At 40.6% G+C, this 23472-nt stretch overlaps 2 protein-coding genes across 2 annotated transcripts in view; one reads left to right on the top strand and one right to left on the bottom strand.

The window, feature by feature from the left end:
- LOC134541927 (mitoguardin) overlaps nucleotides 1-23472 on the top strand; it is a 232757-nt gene that overhangs the window by 83528 nt on the left and 125757 nt on the right. The window lies entirely within an intron of this gene.
- Nucleotides 2447-23472, bottom strand: part of LOC134542473 (protein unzipped-like) — a 71130-nt gene continuing 50104 nt past the window's right edge. The window contains exons 2-5 of the mRNA XM_063386780.1: nucleotides 21950-22145; nucleotides 18232-18605; nucleotides 6478-6812; nucleotides 2447-4552 (exon numbers count right to left, since the gene is read on the bottom strand). Coding sequence (XP_063242850.1) covers nucleotides 4024-4552; nucleotides 6478-6812; nucleotides 18232-18605; nucleotides 21950-22133 — 1422 coding nt within the window. The 5' untranslated portion in view covers nucleotides 22134-22145 and the 3' untranslated portion in view covers nucleotides 2447-4023. The remainder of the gene's footprint in view (nucleotides 4553-6477; nucleotides 6813-18231; nucleotides 18606-21949; nucleotides 22146-23472) is intronic.

The raw sequence follows: 23472 nt of genomic DNA, 5'->3' as shown, positions 1-23472 counted from the left end.
ATTTGTAAACAAATGGTCGCCATATTGATACGTGTAGTTGACTGAAATCCCTCTCCCCCCTCTACTATAATCGGGCCTTGTGCTGCATCTGTATGTTTTCCCGATCGTCGGTTATAACCAGCACAGCAAGTAGAGCGCCGCAGGTGCGAGTTGGACTGCGGTGGAACCAGCGCTCGCGGTGAGCCGGGGCGCCGATTCGAGGCACGTGCGACTGGCGAAGGCGCGTGGCGGCTTATCGCACAGGTGTGCGGGCGAACGGGCCGCAGGGGTGGGCAAAGCGTGATCGCCAGACCCTCTTCCTGCGGGGTCTGCTTGCGAACAGCCTCGTCAGGGGTGTGTGTGCGTGTGTGTGTCAGTGCGCGACGCTCGCTGGTGCTTCTAGCGCGGTGCATAGCCTCTGGACTGGCGCGCAGTCTTCTCGTCGGCACAGAAAACTTGTGGAATTTGAGCGGTGACCGTTAAATTATATGGTGAAGAAATTAAGATAAATGTGTAGAGACCGGAAAAAAATTCGCGGATTCCTTTCGAGACAGACTGGAATCCAAACTCGTTTAGCTTAATGCTGCGTCAGTGATTGGACCGCAATTTACCTGAAGAACTCTGAGCCAATGGCAAACACTCAACAAAAGAACTATCGAATCATAAGAATCGCAGTAAAACAGGTGTCCCGAGTCGGTAGCCAATGACCAGGTGATAGTTGCCCGAGTACATAGAGAATCGTGGAGTCTATCCTAGTGGTCATTGAAACCGCGAATTTTTCCAGTCTCTATAAATGTGTGATGCAAGTCCCTTAAGTGCTTTCAAGAATCGGTACCGGTTGTTTTACGTCTAAAAAATTACTCTGAAAACATGCGTTTTAGCTTTCACTCTTCTAAAACTACAGTTTGAAAACTTAATCCGAAATCAACAGTACTTTTCGGCCCTCAGCGAACTCTTTAAATGCCTTTCGTAAGCGGACCCCACTCGGATATCTTTTGAGTAGTTTTGAAATCGCGTTGTTTTTCCTGAAGCTCTGCGCACCTTGTGTGTGACCAGGTAGGCGGGGGCCTTAAGAATACGCAGTGGGCGCTTTATAAGAGTGAAAATACCTAAAACGGGTGTTCGCAGAATAATTTTTTTTACACAAGAAACAGCTGGTACAGATTACTGAAAGCACTTTAGCAACTCGCATTACACCCTTATCTTCATTTCTTCGCCACGTCATATGGTTACCGCTCAAATTTCGTAGGTGGTTACCCTATGCATGACGAGAATACTGCGCCAGTTCAGAGGATCGCACTTACAGGCAATACCGTACCAGAAACGCCAGCATATATCATCCCGTCAAGAACACCTCTGACTAGGCGAATCCCTTAAAGTTAGGTCATACACGCTTTTTTTCTTGTGCATTTATTGGATAACTCTCTTGCGTTTTGTGTTCCACCTGATATTCTTAATAGATATTTGCTAAATATTATCTGTTAGCGACAAAAGTCACGCAGGTCTTCTAATGATGATCAACAAACATTTAGGTATTAGACAAGAAAAAAAAAAACTAACTTGTAATGATGTACTGAACCTTAAACATTAGCCTGCAATGCCTCTCTGTACAGTTGAGTTGAGATTTCTTTAGCCCAATTCTGCTTAAATTTGTAGGAAATTTTTTAAAGCTAATGGATTTCCCAATTCATTAAGACATTAAAACATAATGAAAAATTTCACTATAAAAATTTGGCTGAAAACATTAGTGCGAATCTTGATATACTATTGGTCACTCTTGCTAGTTACTTATGTAATCTAGTGCTATAATATAACAGATAAAGCCTAATGTAAGTAGAGGTGTTTTGAGAAATAATTCTGTTGTTGCAAGGTAAACTAAAATTTTGTATGGAAAATTTAAGAGTACCAGATATATATCACATACTGTCTGTCCAAAAGGATCTTTGTAAGAGTTATTTATAATTTATTTATTGTACAAAGAATTTGAGAGCCGACTGTTTTATTCACCCCATTTATTTGGACATATTAAAAGTAATTTTTGTATTGTTAATAAGTTCCAAAATTGTGTTGACTGTTGTTGGTTTTCATAAAGTTATTACACTATTTCTTATTTTGCGACTTTTTTTAATACATAAAACAATGTATATTTGAGTTATTGCAGATTGGTTTCAAAAACTGAAAACACGACACCCTCTTGAATGTGAAAAATACATAATGGAACAAAATCATCTTAATAATCAAATGTGTTAACTGAAAGGCAGCTGGGAGTTTAACAGTAATGGCAAATCTATAAAAACACACAATTTTATATAAAAATGTAATAAAAAGTAGAAATATTTGCATTACGTAAATAAATTCCTTTCTTAAATATTACGTGTATACCATTATAACAGTTCAAATTATGTGATCCTGTTTTATGTGTGTTGATTTGATGTAGTGGGGAAAAAAAAGCACAGTTGAACACTTATTGGCAGTCACATTTTTATTATACTTCAACAGGAGTTAGTTTGCATTACATTGGATATTGAATATGGATTTTGTTGGCACTGAATATTCTGCGATACACAAAAATTAAATAACAAGAAATAACATGCTGTGGTCTTTTTGCTGATCATCCACTTCACTCACAACTATTTGACTAAGTCTCCTATTAAAAGAAATAACTTAATGCATTTTTTATGCTGTAATATTAGTAAACAATTTTTATTATTTCAGGAACTGTCAGTGAGAACACTCACCTTTATCGAAAACAACCTATTAACTTTATTAGATGTAAGTTTTAAAACTGCAGAATCAGTAGGAACATCAATAATATGTAACCATAACAAGAAAAGCAAACTGACGAAGTGCTTATTTTTTTATTTGTTTTTAACTTAATTTTCAAATGGTTGCTATACTTCAACCATAATTATCACAATAATAATGCTGTCTTATTTTAATTAAATCTTAAATGAGTGCTACAAATCTACAGATGCTACAGCTAACCTTGATTTATCTTCACACATTTATTATACAAGCTTACCCTTAAACCTTTACAATTTACAAAAAAATATATTTTACCATCATAAAACATTGAACATTATTTATTCACTTGAGTGTATAGCAAGCTAAGTCTTTTTGCTATATGTATTTTTATGAACACTGCTAAGATAAACTTATTATCTGAGTTGCAATTTTTATACACTGTTTCTGAGCAAAACACTATGCAATAAATATATGGTAATAGATTTTTGCTTACTGAAAATATCATACTCTAATTTTCTCTACTCATCATCAAAACCCTTCTCCTTTTTTAGTTATAGGCCTGCATGTATTTAAATCATGCCACATTTAATAATAAAAACACCACTAGATACCAAAACAATCTGAATATGAATTAAATTAATACTTTAATGCATTTTTTTCTATTTAAAAAAAATAATTTTGCACATTTAAACAACTTTTCATTAGCAAAATAAATGCCAACTGCCCACTGGAGCAGAAATTATGGTGAACAAAATTATAAGTGTACTTCATATACGATAGCACAGTTAACATTTCATTTTAAATAACAAATGTGTACATAAAACATATTAAAAAAAATATTAATCCATGTAATAACGGAATGGACAATGTGGACTGTTTATCTTTGTACCTGCATAATATATACACTTTACATATCTTGGAATGAATGAGCACTATGAGCAGAATAAAGAAATGTTTGAAATATACTGACAATTTATATGACACGTACACTGTACGACTTAAATATTTACAACAGATGGACGCACACTCGACACTTCGCCTCATTCCCTCAGAAGACAGGTACAGGACATTAACCGGAATCCCTCTCGGCACATGCAGTCAGTCTCGTGTTGGTGCGACACGGGAAGCAACAACTCTCCCTCACAGTTGGACTTCTGGACGTGGATGAATGCTGTTTGAAAAGAACGGCGACGGCAGGGTGTCGGGGCAAACGGCCGCGCGAAGGTCGGGAGGGGATCAACGTGGTGGGAAGTGTTGCCTCACCTGCCGCGGGCTCCGCCAGGTGGAGGAGCTCGCCGTCTATGTTATCCTGTGGACGATGGCGCAGGCGAGGATGACCACCGCCGCCGCCGGGCCGCACCTCTCGCTCGGGTTGTTGTTGTTGTTGTTGTTGGTGTTGACCGGGACCACCGCCTCCCTCTGGGGCTTCAGCAGGTTCTCCTCCTTGAGGGACTGCGCCTCGTCCGACTGCATGCTGGTGTTCTCCGTCTTGCCATCCCGCTCCACGGGCTTCTTGGGCCTCCGGGTGGTCTCCGGCTCGGCGGCCTCCGTCGTCGTGGTCGAGGTCGTCGTGGTCGTGGTCGTCGTCGTGGTGGTGGTGGTCGTGGTGGGCACCAGCGACATGTTGCGGATGTAGTACACCGGGCCGAACTCCGGCTTCACGTCCAGCGTGGCCACCTCCCTCCGGTTGCCCTCGATGCTGCGCTCCTTCGTGAAGCCGTCCTCGTACACCGCCACCAGCTTGCCGGAGAAGGGCACCTCGCTCTCGGTGTGGTTGCCCCTCAGGGTCACGTTGACCGCGGTGCCCGGCTCCAGGAAGTACTCCACGCTGCGGGAAAAAAAACACCCACCGCTCTTCACGCCGCACCGCACGGTCTCCAATCTCACCCGAAGCCACACTGGCAAATTCGTGCAAGATCAAATATACTGAGTTTCGAGCTACATCTCAGTGTGTTCTTTTATATATACTGTATTTTAGCCAAATATTACCACAAGCATGCCTCAAGCTGAGACAATTTTCAGATTGATCATGAAAGCATATTATGCAACATATATTAGCACAATAAATTTTTACTGTCTACAACAATATGAATGCCGAATTGATTTTAAATAACCCATTAATATATGAATTCTGTTGTATAAAATTTTCCCATAAATACACATTACAACCATTAGAAAGCTGTGTGTGTGCCCACGAGAGTGCACATGAGCACAGATATGATACAACATACACTGAATTGTTCCAGTGTCAAATATGTTAAATCACAAAATATTAACCTAAAAAGTTCAACATATTCTGCATCGGCTAGTTATTTTTTTTTGTGATCAAGATCAGAAAAGACACCCATGAGTGCTGGGTACTTCACTTTTCCAAGAACCTGAAATAACTGGATGTCGCAACTTCAATTCGAAAACCAAGACTGGTGTGATAATGGCCACGAAAGAATGACCGGTTGGTTGTTAATATTTAGCACACATTTCATTATATAATACTGAATTAACTAAACATTATTATTGATTAACTCAAAAGTACTGGTTCTCAGTGAGTTAAAAAAGGCATATCAGCATGTCACAACATCATGGATCTATTCCAGCAGCACTGGACACGACCACTACTCAGTGGTGGACCTAGAGATAACTATGGGGGGGAGGGGGACCAGGGCCATTTACTTTTGAGGGACCATAATATGTGGAGAGGGAAAGGATTGGCCCACCCTGTAAAATTTGAAAATTAAACTCTTTAAAACAAAAATTTTAAGCCAACCCTAGAAATTAAAATTTCGATTGTGGTTTTGCTTATTTAGCTTAAGAAATTTAGATACTCCTTCCTGTTAAATTATACTCGGGTTATTTAAAAAAAAAAAATGCTAATGATCAAACAATGTTATTATCGCAAGAGGCAATAAAATCTTTGAAAGATTTCTTTTTATAACAGGATATCATGAAAATCCTTAATTTAAATCGAAATGTATTGAGAAGACTTCAAAATACATTCGAGTTACACTTTAATTGTTCCTTTTCCCATTAATCTGCTACTCTTCAGAGAAAACTTTACGAACAAGGAAAATTTAAATAAAAGAGGTGCGTGGGATTCTGCAAGACGCTGACAAACTATCGAGAGATACGAGATAGTGGTATTGTAATACAAAAACATAAAAAATTAAAAAAAAATTGCCCCCGTTATGGAATGTCAGGGAAGTTTGTAATTTTGTTTGGTTCGCCACTGTGGAGGTGCAGGCATGGTTACTATTTTTACCTTTTTCCTGTACTCTCGTACCTACCCGATTGGAGTAAGTTAAACCTAGAGGGATTTGCTTGGCTTCTGGGTAGCAACCGCGCCGGAAGGCGAAGATATCACCGACGTTTCGGTTGACTTGATGTAATCTTTTGGACATACGCCATTGCTAAGCACTTTTTCTGTAGAAGAAAACTAAAAAAATACCAAAAATACAAAAAACACAATAGGCGTTATTTAACACATGGCTCAAACAAATACTAATCCCTGAGCTTACAACAATGGCAACGTATGGGAAAAAGTTAAGAAGGCCATAAGCACGACTTATCTGATCTTTAATTTCTGGATTGCCTATTGTGTTTTTTTGTCTTTTTGGTATTTTTTTGTTTTCTTCTACAGGAAAAGCGCTTAGCAATGGCAATATTACATCAAATCATGCACTCCCATTGCACAAATCTTTCAAAGATAATAGTTTCGGTAGACGTTGCAGTCGCCATCGTCAGGCAGCAGCGACTGACCTGTGCGTCTCGTTGAAGCGCGCCGCCTCGGGCATGCCCCACTTGATCTCGCCCAGCGCCGTGCCGTTGGCCAGCGTGATGGAGGTGGGCAGCGCCTTGATGAGCGCCTTGCCCTGCCCCCAGTAGGTGGAGCGGTTGCTCTGGTAGTCCAGCACGGTGGCCACGTTCACGCCGACGGCCGCCGCGCCGTTGCGCAGCGTGGTGTTGGCCAGCTCCAGCGGCGCGCGGCTCACCCGCTTGCGCCACGTGTTGAACTTGACTCCCGTCAGCTCGTAGCGCACCGGCTCCGTCTCCACCAGCACCTCGCCGTTGGACAGCTCCTTCTCCTCCATGGCCTGCCGCAACCCGCCCCCTCGTCAGCCCCCTCGTCAGCCCCCTCGCACCAGCTCAAGTCATACTTAACCTACAGAGACCTGCAAATATTCGCGGGTTCAATGACCTCCGGGATAGACTCTACTACACTCTACGCACTCGGGCAAATGCCACCTGTTCATTGGCTGCTCTGACTTGTGAGTCGTCCCGACCGAGAGTCTGTGATTCGACACTTCTTTGAGCGAGGGTCTCTGATTGGCCCTCATTAATCCTTATCAACAGCGAACCAGTGGTGGAAGCAGCGCTAAGGTATAATTATTTGAATTGCAGCATGTCACGAAATGAATCCGCGAATTTTGCAGGTCTCTATCCATTACTTAATTGAGTAACATAATCAAGATATTTTTTGACGTGACAACGTCTAATAAATCTATGAACGCCGGCTGAACGCACGGAAAAAATGATGACTCATTGTCCCGTTACGCACATTGTCCCGTTACGCTCATTGCACGCTTGCGCCGCATCTATCTCTCTTCCACTCGAATTGTAACAACCATCGATTTGTACTTTTTCGAGGCACGTTAAAACTTTTCCTACTTTTTCCTATCGTCGTCCTATCCTTAACAGAATATAACACAGATCGGAAGAAGTTAAGTAGCAAACATGTGTAAAAGTTATAGTTAAAAATAATCTGTTCGTTAAAGTAATAAACATATTTGAATTAATGAGTGCAAATAAAAGTAAATTTATCAATTAAATTGTAGATTTCATTTCACTCCTTCTTTGTATCCATACAAAATATGTAGTGATAATTCAATAAAAATGATTCGATTTTATTCATAAAAGTATGCAATCATTTCATCAATGTTTTGTTATGACGTTGTCACTTTAAACTATCGTCCATAAACCGACTTTACATATAACCTATTTTTTTTTTAAATAATGAAAAATTAGTGAATACGTATACTGAACACTTGTTCTATTTATTAAATAATAATGTAATAATTTATAAAGCAAATAAATTATATATAAAAGATCATAACCTCACTTATATAAATAACACACGAAAAAGTTTATTACAGCAATTTATATCTTTCGTATTCACAATAAGTAAGTTTTTGATTATACGAACCAGTATTTAACAGTACATATGTATTTTTTTGTATGAAGCCCATTTTTTCATCCTGTAAAAAATTTCTTTGCATGGTGCACGCATCGTAAAAATTCACACGCCATTTTTTTCATAACATGCCTAAAAGAAGAATAACTCAAAAAAAATGTTTTCGTACCATCTGATTATATCTGTCTCGAAAGTATTAATAATTTTTTTCCCAGTGCTTATTACTCTTACATATTATAACCATGTTCCGTTGTTAATCCCAAATTGAGAGCAGTTTTCAAGACTATTCATCCAACTACGTCCTTAAGGAGCCTATAATTGAGGGAGGGGGGGGGGGGGGCACATGCTCTTGCATGCTGTAAAACAGGGTTGATAAAACATAAAAGTCAATAAACTATGTTCTATGGAAAACTTTCTGTACATATTTAAAGTTTTCTGCTTATTGTATGCATATAGGTAGACACAGGAAAAATTCGCGAATTCATTTCGCGATAGGCTAAAAATACAAATAGTTATACCTCAGTGCTGCCTCTGCTAGTGGCTCACAACTCACCTGGATGACTCTGAGCCAATGAGAAACACCCGGCCAAAGCTGTATCGAATCACAGGCTGCTACGTCGGGACGTCTCACAAGATGGGTGGGTGACATTTGACCGAGCGTACGTGGAACTATGGAGTTCATCCTGCAGGTCATTGAACCCGCGAATTTCTCCGGTCCCTACATATAGGTCACCAACTAAGACCCAGAAAATTCGCGGGTTCAATGACCTCCAGGATAGACTCCAATATCCTCTTACACACTCGGGCAAATGCCAACTGTTTGTTCGTTGGCTGCTGACTTGTGAGTCGTCTCGACTGGGAGGCCTGTGATTCGACACTTCTACGAGCGAGGGTCTCTAAGTGGCCCTCCTCAGTCCTCCAGATTAACAGTGAACCAACGACAGAAGCAGCACTAAGGTATAATTATTTGAATTTTCAGCATAAGACGAAATGAACCCGCGAATTTTTTTCGGGTCTCTAGTCATGGCAAATTGTGAGGGTGCAGCAAGCAGTACGGTGACCACATTCTCATCGGCCCCCGTCAAGAGCGGGACGACACCTCTCACCGACCTCAGCCAATGACCACAGTAGAAAAGCTACAGTATTTTGTGAAATACCTTGACACGAAATGTATTCGCGAAATACAGGTGTCCCTACACAGTAGCGGATTCAGAGGGGAGGGGGGGGGGCTAAGGGGCTCAAGCCCCCTCCAAAAGCATCTTGGTCCACCATTGTTTTAGTGTTTGCCTTGATAAAGCCTAGCCTCAGCTGGGTCAAGCCCCTCCCAAACCAAAATCCTGGATCCACCACTGGTTCCGAGAACCGGGAAACAGATTCGCCATTTCCAATCGCGGCATGTTACTGGAGAACGCACGGCTAGGTCCGAGAGGTTGAGGAGACCCATCCCAACTTCGGCCCCATCGACCCGCCCCCAGCTCCGCCGTGAACCCCCAGACCACCTACAGAGCCAGCCCCCTCTGTGGAACCATACCTCTCACATCCCTGGGACCCCTCGGTCACCCAGTTCACGTGATCCAGCTGAGGCCTATCCAACCTCTACTAGCTCAGCAGGCTAGTACCCGAGCTTAAGAGTGGTATATAGAGAAGCGGCTACTCAGAATCCGGCGCGAGCAGCACAAAATACTTCTAGCCTGGGCGGAGTTTAGCCTTGGAGGAGTGGCCTACTAGGAGCGCGTCCTGGCAAAATGATGTCGGTGGAGGGGATGGACTCGGTTTACCCTCCCTCACTCCATGGTCATTCCCTCCTCATGACGGCGCGGTACGGGTCGGGATGTCTCGACAGCATTGCTACCTGCCTGCCTGCCTGCCTTCCCCTTACGAGCGGAGCGCCGCGCGAGCTAGCAGTGGCTACACACGTTTCATTCAACTCAAATGTCAAATAACGCGAAAAGTATGTTTGTCGTAATGGTAGCATTTTTTTACGCGTGTTTAGTAGTTCATAAGTAAAAAAAAAAGATAAAATGGATTACTATGTTTTTGCTAAAAACACAAACTTTTACATGAAGTGGGAAAAGTGATATTACATCGTAATTTTCTAAGTCACGTGGATATTAAACGTTACATATCCTCCAAGGAACATGAAATTACCTTATTCTGCAAACAAATCTTGCCGAAGTTAAATATATTTTCCGAATCGATGTTATGTATTTTTTATAACTCGCATCTGCCAATGATAGTTGTAAAAGCTTTTCGAAATACATACATATTATGTATTATTTTTTTAAAAAAAGTGTTCGTGTTTTTATAACATGGAATAATCTCATTTGTAATTGTTTCACTTGTGTCATGGCAATGAGTAGAGACATGCAAAATTCGCGGATTCATTTCGCGATAGGCTAGCATCAAAACAACTATACCTTCGTACCGCTTCTGCGATTGGCCCTCATTTTATCCGGGGAACTGTGAGCCAATGGGAAACACTAAACCAAGAAAGTGCCGAATTACGGACAGCCTAGTTGAGACGTCTCACGCGTCAGTAGCCAATGAACAGGTGTCATTTTCGCGAGTATTTAAAGAACTGTGGAGTCTATCCTAGAGGTCAATGAATCCGCGAATTTTGCAGGTCTCTAGCAATGAGTTATCATGCAGGTAGCATATATTTTATTTGGACGTGGTATAAAAAGGCACTATACAAAAAATCGTTACATAATTCCACATTATAAAACATGTATTTATTTCACATGTAATTCATACATTTTGTTTCACACCAATATACAATGTTCATTATGTTATAAAAGACAAATAAATTTAAAAAGAGCACTATAAATTAAACCAACGTGGGCACGAGTTACTTCCAAGAAAGACAAATTTAAAAAAAACTGTACGGTATAATAGACATTTTAAACACAAATATTTTTACATCACAAAAAACTTTTTTCAAAACAGTTTGCAGAAAAGTCCAACAATCTTAAAAGTATGTAGATGGCCTTTAGAGAGGTATTTAAGAGAAACAAATGCTTAAATAGAAATAATTTTACAAATCCGATACAGTAAACGACAACAGATTATTTAAACAAGTTTAGTAGAATTACACACAAATTGGTTTTTACCTGTGACGCACAAAAAATGTACATAAGCTTTATATTTTTAACTAGACAGGCATTTATACTATTTGATTTAATGCACACACACTTTTAAAACAACAAAACACAGAATTTAATTCAGCTTACCACTGAAGCAAAATATTTTTATGGTCGCTATTATACATTTATTTCGTTTCTCCTTTTTGTTAGGACTTACCAGAAAAGAAGTTTATGCATACCGAACACTCTTTTTATGAAATTCTCTTGTTTCTCATTTAAAAATTTTACAAAATTTCTCAATTGGCTGCCAAATGAATTAATTTCCTTCAAACTAAGTAACAGTTACGAACACCTCAGTATTTATTCACCTAAACAAGCAATGTCTTCTATAATTTTAAAGCACCATTGCTCACTTGAGCATTTAACCATTCTGGAAAGCTTAACTCAGCTTTAAAATTTACATTATAGGTAAGACATTTTATTTTTTTACATATCCAAAATAATTACGGTAATGATTCTCTAGGTAGCCACTGAACGTGACCACACGGGCTATACTTTCTTATGCACACGTAGGTGCTGGCATACTAAAAATGAAGGTTCATGAAAATGCTTGGCATGGTTAAACGTTCTAGAAACAATGAGCAAGAATAATTTCCAGTATGAAAGGTGATAGTTTATGAAGCAAAGTGAGCAGGCGACTTAGATTGATAAATCAAACAGGTCACTATAAAAATTAGTTTGAATGATTATCCAAGACCAACATTTTCTTGAAAGTTCTGCAAAAGCTTGAAAAATGTTCACGTTTAATGTAATCAGGGTGTAATATTCGGTTTTGTTTTGGACGATCTTCGTTTTCGCATGCATTTTATCTTATGACTTCTGATAGCCTCTGTTATGTGCGGCGGATCCCGAATTTCCATATTTCTTGTGTGTCTAGGATCAACTAATTCCGGAAGAACGCATTGTGTGTAAAATAAAACGAGTTTTGGCTCCATTTTTTTCTTTCCAGAATGTGTCGTCTCTGAAAATTTCCAATAGGTACTTTTAATTTCTTTTGGCTCGAAGTCCAGATGCCAAACAAGCAAATATCCCTTCTGGTTATGTGAAGTTGACCCTTGACTTGGTAGAAATATTCAGGATCTTTTTTTAAATGAAATGACAGTAGGAATTTCTTCAGAATATTTCAAATACTTTATTTTGCCTTCTCGCATGGCTTCATTTATGTCCATTCCATATGCCGAAGCAGGACACTTTATTTCTACGAGACGACCTTCACCAACAAGGCCATCGGGTGTTGCGGCAAGAAATGTGTGTTCTTGGTCAATAAAAAGACCAGCTTTACTTATATTAATTTTTTCCTGGTCTTCTAGCTGTTTGATGACTATTTCTTCGGACTGCCTGCCATGTTGTACTGCTGGAACATTAAGTATGTCATGAGAGTATATTATGGCTCTTACTAGGTTCTAGCAGGTTGTTGTTGGCTTCAAATAGGTTCAAACGTTTTATTACAAAAATTCTAAATCAGCGATAAATTTTTGTTCTAAATACCTTTCTTTCCTGTTGAACACTGCTCATTTCATACGCCATTTTATTAAGTTTTCAACGATGTTGATGTTTTCTATGATGATGGTGTCAGACACATCCATGGACCAATGAAAAACACCGGCTTCCGTTTCCAGCAGTTGGATTGGTGGCTGAAGTTTGGCGTACGATTTGGTGACTGTCCTGCAAAGATTAAAACAAAATATATTTGTGACATGTCGAGTATCAAAATTCCAAAAGTAACGAAATTTCCTATTTTGGCTCTCATATTTGAGTACAATTTTATAGTTGTGTGTTCCGCTCAAAATGTTGATGAATTACTCTTTAAAGGTAGTGAAATATTCAGTTAATTATATAATCCTGCCTATAAACTCTACCACTGTTCGCAAACTAATCAGTAAATGTGGGATATGATGTAAGAGAGTTTTATTGTACACTAATATGACAAGTCTAATTCCAGAATGTAGGTACAGCACGAGATACGGGCATACACATGCATGCACGTACAAACTTGCATACAAACAAGTAACATTCAAAAACAAGAAATGCCTACGTGGAACAATAATAATTTATGTCATCATATATTAACTGAATGTTTTGTTTGCAGGAGAGCCATTTTGTATATCGTCCTTTACTAGAAAGCCTACGAGGCGAAAATTTTTCGCACTCAATATTTTTTATAAGGAAACATGGACAATCACCCAATGACGCACTTGAATATTACAACATACAGCAGTAAGGATTCCTGGCGTTTTTCCAGCCAAGCGGCTACCACAAGTAACACAATAATTTGTTGATAGTCGAACGCATTTGTAAACTGAGACACGCTCAAACAAGGGAAATGAGGTGGGGGATGAAGAAACTGTCTTTTGGAACCGAACACAGTGAGTTATCAATAGCTTGCCTTCCATTCTCGCAATTATTCCCCCACCCTCATAACTTCACCCATACTGATTTATTTAATTATCTTTCGGCTTGTTTTATAATAGCACTAGTATTTTTCACATCACATGGACTTTTCTTGGACTGAATAAATGCCCTATTAGTTCACTTTTTAAAATTACTAATTGAAATTGATAATCGATGACGTATGTATGGTCGTCAAGCCATAATAACTTCCTATGACTTGCATACAACAGTAATACCGAGTATCTAACTTTTCTTTAATCTGTCCGTAACACTAGGCCTATATATATTTTTTTCCAAGAACAAATCCATAGAAGTTCAATTACTGAACTGAAAATTATTTATATGAAAAATTTAAGCCTTTCATTAGACTCTGAACGTAATAAAATGCTAATTCTAAATGTTATCGTTAAATACAGTTCGCAGTTTGTGTAGTATAAAACACTGGCTACTTACTCCTCATCAGGATTCAGAACCATATTTTCATTCCCTGCGTTGCTTGATCCTGGTAAAGAAAAATGAGCCGTCAAGTTAGCTGTTTGGGGATCAGTTATTGTGCTGTTGACTTCCTCTTGAACTGCACCATATTCTTCAACTCTTCGGATTTTTCTTAAAAATTAAATGCATTGTACAAACTAAGTTGTAAAATATGTTTCTTAAAATAGTTTTTAGCCGGTTTTGGAATTCTCCGGTGTTCTTTTACATTGATAAAAGAAAAATTAATATCGGTATCGCTATATCTTACCTTTGTTTCTGGTACTCAATCAGATCCGTTGGTCTTCTTTTCTTGCGTTTCGCACTTAAATAAAGTCGCCCTAACTTACCGATTAATTTGTCTTGCTTTTTTTCCATGCGTACCGACTAACAGATAATTGCGTCTTTTGTATATTATGCGAAAGCTCACAAACAGCATTAACGAACCATTGAACGAATCAGCAGACTTAAAAATCTTTTACAATGTAGTTTGCTACCGAGTGAAGATTCTTTTCAAGCTACTCGCCAAGGAAATCGTCTGTCCCATGATAGTCCAGGAATGATATGAAAAAAACATGGACAAATTGCAAGAAAAGTTTTTTTACATCAAAATTCGCAGAAAAATTCGTAGAATAACATATCCAAAATCCACCGAAATCCACTTTCTTTTGGTAACTTTTTTCCGGGTTTTGTCCCGGAAAAAACACGAAATAAAATAATAACTCAAAAACTGTGCATGTGACGACAAAACCTGTAGAGGCAAAAATTAAAGAAGATTAACTTTTTCATAACATATCCAAAGTTAAAGAAAATCAGCTTATAAATTCTGCTTCGTTTTCCGGGATTAGTCCCGGAAAAAATATTAAAAATGAAATAAATCGCAAATTGTGCACTTTACAGCATAATGGTTTAGGAAAAAGATAAAGTAAACAATGTTTATCATAATATATGAGAATTTAACACATATCAACATTTAATTGTTTTTTTTTGTTTTTCAGGAAATGTCCCGGTAAAAAGTTATCGAAAGCAAAAAAAAAAAAAAAAACGGAAATCGTGCACTGTACTTCAAAATAAATCGTGAATTAAATTATGGGCAAAAAATTGCATTATATAATTGACCTTTATCAAATTGTGCTTAAAATTTGTGTACTATTGTCCTGGCTGGTATATGTAGTTACTATTTATACGATTGAATTCCCATTCCCTTGTACTGAGTGATTTTATGTATCCATGTGTTATAACTCTGCAAACAATAAAATATATTTAAATTAAATTAAATATGTCATTGACGGAGGATATTTACTTCATCAGTTACCTTGGCCCCATACTGCAACATACAACGAGATCGCTCAGCTGTACGTGAGTTTCATCTTGAAAAATTATGGATTAGCAACTACTGTATTTGATGGATATGGGAAAACTCACAGTACTAAAGACACAGCACATATGAGAAGAACAAGAGGTAATGCATTACCCGTAGTTGAATTCACAGGAGAAATGCATCTATCACTCCGTAAAGATATGTTTCTTTTGAACGAGCGAAATAAAGTTATAAAGTGTTTAGTGAGAATGCAGCTACTAGTTCCAAATGTGTACAACCAGAACAATTACCTCCAACTAGTGCTTCAGCTCGTTTCCATTTCTTAAGGGTTTTCTATCAGATACAAGAATGGAAGGGAATTAAGATGAATCCAGAAGAATGGGGATGGAGAAAATGTGGCTACCTTCTCTTGCCAATTTCGACAGACAAGCCAACAGTTCCGGAATGCCTTTTTAAGGTAATCAGGTGCACTTGCAAGGAAGATGGTTGCGGTGCATCCAACTGCAGTTCTAGGAAACACGGCATCTCATGTTCTTCGGCTTGTGGAAACTGTCATGGATCAACCTGTAAAAACCGTGAATTACCTCCCGAAGACTGCAATTACTGTGACGGCTTTTAAGGTAGGGTGTTCCTACATATCCATGCAAATTAGCCAGTTTTCCTAACCAAATACACAGATATTTAATGCTGTGACCTTTTAATATACCATTTTGTTCAGAAAAATATAATCTTTTCCAATATAGATACACATTTTCATTTTTCTCATCGAATAACTAGAAATTCGTCAACGAATTGCTTGTTTTTACCATTTTTTAAAATATATTTTGCGTCACGATTTCCAAAATATAAAACTTTATTGGAAAAACTGCATTACTTTTCTCGTCAGATTAATACTCTGGAAGCTGTAGCTATCATAATTCTCGAGAAAATAGGCTAGTAGTGGACGCATGTATAACTGGTTTTAAAAAGGGGTATGTATATACCACTCTTAAACAGGATGATTCTGTTAAATAACATTTCGAGCTTATATGTAGGTTATTTTCCGAATTGTTGGATCAGTTTGTTAACATTAATAGAAATATAAAATCACGTTAATGTTTGTTTAGGTAACCTGTATTTTAAATTAAAGTACTTATGTATGTTACCTAATGCATGTTTATTCAGTATTGTGTGTTAGAGTGCATCCCAATGTGTGTATATTTTTCTATTTCTTCTCGATACAGGTCACTGGAAATCTTGTGTAAATTTAATTGTATGGTATGTTTTGTGAGAATGGACGTGTCGAATTTTTCTTTCAAACGATAAGCAGTTGAAATGAGTCTGATTTTGTTTTCTGGAATATAATTTTGGTAGATTTCAAAAACGTTTTAACACATCACTAACTGAAAAAAGGAATATAATTTAAGTGACTTTAAATATATATTATGGAAAATGAATATAGTTCGGATCTGACAATTTGACATGGGATACAATGCTTTCTGTTATTTTGCCTACATATTCAATACTTTTTCCGTGGCCGATCACAAAATAAAATCTATTTACCAGATTTCAGTGAATTTAGGATCTGGTATAGGAAATCTTGTGTGCTTCTGTTTGTCCCACCGAAACTTTTTCAATACGATGTTCCGTTTTCGTTTTATTGAATTTTTAAAGATTTTCCAGGACGAGTCACAAAAAAAACTATACATATAAAAATATATACATTTATATATATGAGCAGATTTTGGTGAAATTAAATTATATTTAATACAAAAAAAGTCTTTAATTTTAGTCACGACTTTCTTTGACGTACGATACGTTTTCGATTTGTCCTTTTTTTTCCCAGGAAATTTTCTGGAAAACCAAAAACCTATTTTGTGTTGATTTTTGTTAATTTGTAATATATTATGAAAATCGTTGTGTACTTTAACTTTGTCCTGAAACATTTTGCTGTAAAATGCGCTATTTTCCATTTATTTCAATATTTTAGGTTTTTCCGTGACGAATTCCAGAAAACAAAATAGTAGTTATTAGTGTATTTTTGTAAATTTTTTATATGTTATGGTAAATTTGGCTCTCTTTAATTTTAGTGTTTCTACCTTTCTTCGTAGAACGCACCGTTTTCCAGTTATTAATTTATTCCGCATTTTTCCGGGACAAATCCCGGAAAAACGTTACCAAAATAAAATGGATTTCGGTGGATTTTGGATATGTTATTCTACAAATTTTTCTGCAAATTTTGATATAATAAAACCTTTTCTTGCAATTTGTCCGTAAATCGACCCCTTTTTCTCATAAAATGCCTGGACTATGAATCCTTCAGAGAAACGGTGTTGCTGTGTAGTGGGAGGAGGTTGAAGGGAGGAGGGAGGTTTATCACCGTACAGATCAGCACTTCCCCTACAGCGGGCGACGTTGAGGCGTGTCAGTGTCATCCCCACCCTGCTCGTCTTCCCGGAGCTTGGCGTCAACTTTCACGTCGAGCAGCACAAGGCAGACACTGAAAATGCCAAATTAGCCAGTTTTCCTAACCAAATACACAGATATTTAATGCTGTGACCTTATACTTTTAATATACCATTTTGTTCAGAAAAATATAATCTTTTCCAATATAGATTCAAATTTTCATTTTTCTCATCGAATAACTAGAAATTCGTCAACGAATTGCTTGTTTTTACAATTTTTTTAAATATATTTTGCGTCACGATTTCCAAAATATAAAACTATATTGGAAAAACTGCATTACTTTTCTCGTCAGATTAATAATCTGGAAGCTGTAGCTATCATAATTCTCGAGAAAATAGGCTAGTAGTGGACGCATGTATAACTGGTTTTAAAAAGGGGTATATACCACTCTTAAGTAGCTCAACACTTCCACTCGTCAACAGGGCGGGGACCCCTCGGAGTGTTCTCCAAGCATAGGAGGACCACTACCACCACGTTTTCCTACTCCAATCCTGATCCGGAGCCATTAGAGGAAATCTCAGCAGGGAACAATCACAGTAAAGGATCAGTACCTGAGTGACGACGGACAGCCTGCCCAGGCCGTCCTTGGGGTCCAGCTTGCCGAGGAAGTGCGACAGCTCGTAGTCGCCCGGGTTGCGCGGGCCGCGGGCCACGTACAGCGTCTCGCCGGCGGCCACGGCTCCCGGCGCGAGGCGCAGGAAGTGGTTCCACGGCACCCAGGACAGGCGCGCCCCCTCGTCGGTGTTCTGCAGCACCTGGTAGCGGTCGTACCGCGACACCGCGTCCAGCAGCGAGATGTCGCAGGTCTTCCTGCTGGGGTGCAGCTGGCCCGACACCCAGGTGCCGGCGTGGCGCGCCCGGCACACGTACACGGGCAGCTGCCGCGGCTCGGCGGGTTCGCCGTCGGCCGTCAGCCCGTCCGCGTCTGCGCGTCGGACACACGACTCTTACATTCGTACACGAGTAGCATCCATCCGTCCCTCTTAGTCCCTCCTCCCAGAGGCGCAACAACCAAATTTCCAAAGGGGGAGTGAGCAATATACCTTTTTATAAAGAATCATCGATCCCCCCTATTGAAGCGGGGGGGTCCGGGGGTCCTCCCCCGGGAATATTTGTATTTCAAGGTGGAAAATTGTGCTATTTAAGCAGTTTTACTATCTAAAAATTGATTACACAGCACTTTCTTTGCCCCCGTTTGCCCCCACTTCAAGGTTTCAGAAAAGGGGGGGGGGGGGGCAAAATAACCTTGCCCCCTCCTCCCCTGTTGTTGCGCCCCTGCGTTCCTCCTAAACCAACAACAAAAAAAAATTGATGGTGGGAACACATGCCAGTTCCAGAAACGTCGCTACCGTTTTGTGATATGAAACCTTCCGTGTTCGTCCGTGTTTATTATTTTTTTTCTTTCGTGACTGAATTCATTCCACATAGTTCTTGTACCGTCTGATATTTTAAGTTCGAATGTGAAACCTGTTCTGGTTCATCATTGTATTTATCTGTTTGATATTACCTGATTTAGGTTTTTTTTTTATGGTTCGTGTTTTTTTATTTATTATTTTGTATTTTATTAATTTTTTCCCATGACAAATACTGCAAAATTTGCAATGTCTTGTGACCGAGAAATTGTATGAAATCAGGTTTATTATGCATCAACACATCATTAATTAAATTTTTAAACGTATGCAAAACGTACAATGTAAATATATATTGGCGAGATAAAGACTAGGTATGTTTCTGAGAGGGTTAACTAACTTACATTTAAGGATGGCCAATTCCGAGAAACCCAAATCAGCATCTTTCAAATACAGGAGAGTGTGGTGGAACACGAAAATAGAAATGTTATCGTCATACGCAAGATAATTAGTATAAAAATGTGAGACAAGAGTTGTGTGCTACTGAGTTTTTGTTACCTTGCTGTTGTTTATTTTCGTACGAGCCATTGTTGTTATTAAGCTATTAATTTCCCCCTGCTTCTAAAGTAGTTCCAAAGATGGTATCCGGTCCATGCAGTGATTGTTGGTCTAATTAGAAAACAATGGTCAGCCGGGATATCAGGCAAACACTATCTGTAGGTGGTCATGACACACACCCAGTGACGCAGCAATTATTCATACTCGAAAGCGTCTCCGTGACGATGACAGTACAATATTTCGAGAGAACCGTGTAGCCAGCGGGTCATTTGAAACACACTTAGAAGGCATGCTCTTTCTTCTCTCTCTCTCTCTCTCTCTCTCTCTCTCTCTCTCTCTCTCTCTCTATTCCTTCATATTGGCACACTGTTTAGATTAAGAAAGTATTATCACATCTTCACTCCCGAGTTTTAATAAAATTTTAAAAGATGGATAGATAATTATTACATTATCAAACAGAAACAGTACCTTTCGTCAAGTAATAAAGTTACATTTCACATATTTGAAATGCGGGTCAATTACAACATAAATGTTCGCAACCACGTGAATAGTCGTGTACACACGGCGACCGGGGTGGCGCAAGGCCCGGACACTGGCCTTGCAGCTGCATTCATTATGAAACTTTTTTTTCCTTCAGAAATATTCCTAAACATGAAATTGTTTCGATAAAAATATGATAAATGTAGGGCGAAAGAAAAAGAAAAGAGAAACCATGCATATATATGTGGGGAAATATCTTCAGCATATTATCTTTGAAAGATTTGTGCAATGGGAGTGCATGACTTGATGTAAGCTTTTGGACATACGCCATTGCTAAGCACATGTGTGTCTGAAGAAGAAAACTACAACAAAAAAAAAACCAAAAGACAAAAACACAAATTAAGCAAAAAAAATTGCTGTTTTATCAACAGGTCTGGTGTGGTGTGGTGTTTATATCCTGTTGACAACAGCATTTTTTTTGCTTAAATTTGTGTTTTTTGTCTTTTTTTGTAGTTTTCTTCTACAGACAGACATACATGTGCTTAGCAATGGCGTCAGTGACATAGCCAGTATTTGTGTATGGGGGGGGGGGGGTTAAGAAGCATGGTCCCCCCCCCCCCTATTAAAGCGGGGGTCCTCCCCCGGGAAAATTTGGATTTTAAGGTGTAAAATAGTGCTATTTTAGCAGTTTTCTATACTTAAATTTAAATATTGTAATGGTAATTTTTTATTAATTTTAATAGGAAATTTGTTTGAGTGATTAATAAGAAATTAATTAATGATTTGGTGCTAAGGGGTGGGGATGTTTGAACTCCTAAAAACCCCTCCTGGCTACGCCCCTGAATGGCGTATGTCCAAAAGCTTAGCCTACATCAAGTCTTCAGCACACTTATCACGCGAGTGTGACCAGTGTGGGGGGTCATAAGTCACTAGAAAGGGTTTCCCCTCCTTTTGGTTTGTTAACCCAGCGCTCTTAGCGTTAGCCCTACCGCCCTGGGGCCACCACGGGCGTGGATGCGGATACGCTGCATACGCAACCAGGAAGAGCGTTAGAGCTTTTGGCTATGCAAAGGGACTGAGGCTACCCATCTCAGTTTATGCACCACCTCCGGCCCCCTACTCCACTCAGCTAACCAGCAAGTTGGATGCTCCCTTAGCCCTCTGGAGTTGTCATCACTTCTGGCGCCTACCCCAGTCTCCCGTCTCACACTGGGACTCCTCAATCACCCAGCGAACCCGCGGTCCGGTGGAGGCCTACCCAACCTCTGCCAGCTGTCCAGGCTGGTAACCGGAGCTGTCCTCGTCGCTCACAACGTCGGTACTTCAATGGGCTAGGGAACCGTGATACCTGCCCCTAAAGCACTCGGGGCACCACTCCCAAGTACGAGTCCTACCTCACCAAGAATCCTGGGCCATAAGAAAACCTCAGAGGGAAACCATTCAAACTTGATGGATTCTTCCCGTACTACGACCAACTTTTGGTCTCGTCGGCAGACTGTTCACCGGTAGTTTGACCAGACCACCGCGCTTCAGAGTGCAGCCACGAGGTGTCCTCGTCGCCTCGGAAAACCCTCCGACCCGCCGTACCTCGGCCCGGCGGGTTTACAGCCGATTAAGGCCCGGATGCGACCACACTCGTCAGGCGACGACCGCCGTCAACCCCAGCTGGAAAATGGCAACTACAGTGCCCAGGCAGGAGGCACCTGGGGGGTTTCCTCGGTACCTCCACCGACTACAAGGCTAAAGGGGAAACCTCGCCGTGCAGTTTACAGCCCGTTTTTAGGCCCGGGTACCTGCTCTCCAGCGCCACTACCAGAGAGGCCAAGTCCGCTCCCGCCAGTGTGGGGGGTCAGGGCGGTCGGCCGACGAGGGCCTAGCTTACCTCGGACGACGTCGTGCGCGCCGACGACGGCGTGGTCGGGGAAGCTGCCCCGCTCGCCGGGCGCCCACTGCAGCGTGCTCGACGTCACCAGCTGGTCGTACTTGGAGCGGATGTGCACCATCTCGGCGCGGGCCCGCCCCAGCGCCGCCGCCATCACCAGCAGCGCCGCCGCCAGGACCTGCATCGTCGCCGTCGCCTGCAGGGACACCGAGACCACCATCACCCGCCGCTCTGCGCGCGCGAAGAGTCCCTCCAGTCCGCCGGAGACCGGCTCCAGATCCAGCCACCTGCCGCGACTCGACACTCAAGCGAGGCCACAAGTTGTTTCGGGCCGAAGCCCGGCCTAGCCTCACCACCTCCACCTCCTAGGACTGAACCCGTAAGGGTATTCCAGGAGCACTAACTTTTCTTCTTTTCATGCAGATGTTACCGGAGGCCACAGTTTGACTGACACATACTGAGCTGCGACGGGACGCACCACAACGCCGATATACCACAACGCCGAAATGCTAAATTGACCACAACGCCGAAATACCACAATGCGCGAAATGCCAAATTTACCACAACGCCGACAGCTATAAAACTGCTGTGTACCACAACGCCGAAATACACTAACGCCGAAAAATGTCATTGCACGACTGCCACAAAGGTTAGGTTAGGTTAGGATAGGCTAGGTTAAGTTAGGTTAGGAAAGGTTAGGTTTGATAGTGGTATTTTGGCGTTAAGGTACATTTAAGAAAACACACACAAATTCATTCAGTTGTTATTTCAGGCGTTCTGGTACACAAATAGGTTTCTAGCTGTCGGCGTTGTGGTAACGACCCAACCAAACCACGCTTCAGTCCGGCACGTGCAGACACTGGGCCGACGCGTGTACCACGTGGTCTCGCCCAATGGCCGCGGCGGACGTGCGGACAAGCCTGGCCACAGAGACGCAGTAACACAGCGCAGTGCTCACTCGGCCATATACGGACAGCCGCATGCAAGGACCGTCTGTCTCCCCGCTCGGCAAACAGCGCCGACCTACTCTCGACCATGAGGAACATCTCATGTTGGTGATGCCCAGATCCTCACAAGGGGATTATACCGCCCCAGATTGAATTTCCTCCCTCCATAACATCAACAACATTTTGCTCTACAAATTTAGTATGTAAAGTTTTTGAAGTCACCATTACTTAATCTAGTGTAACCATTGCATAATCTGAAATTGTGCACGTGAAATATATAAGTAATTACATCCAGGCTATGTGTACGGTTATTTGCCCCAAGCGCTGGAATCAGTGTTCGTTGATTTAAAACCAGAGAGGAACCGACACAGCACCGTGGAGGCGTACCTAGACAGACTATAAATACGCCAGTAACTTTATGTATTTATGGTTTATGGCTTCTCGTACTAATAATTTCGATTAACAACTAAATACAAAATGATACAAGAAGGTGATGGATTCAAGATGCCGGCGGCAACGGATATATATAACTTGGGCGCAGGCCTGATCCATGGATAGGGATCGCCAAGAATACCC

Source organism: Bacillus rossius, assembly GCF_032445375.1.
Source record: "Bacillus rossius redtenbacheri isolate Brsri chromosome 4 unlocalized genomic scaffold, Brsri_v3 Brsri_v3_scf4_2, whole genome shotgun sequence".
Taxonomy (NCBI): Eukaryota; Metazoa; Arthropoda; class Insecta; order Phasmatodea; family Bacillidae; genus Bacillus; species Bacillus rossius.
Note: the sequence above shows the minus strand (reverse complement) of the source record. Positions and strands in the feature narration are given on the sequence as shown.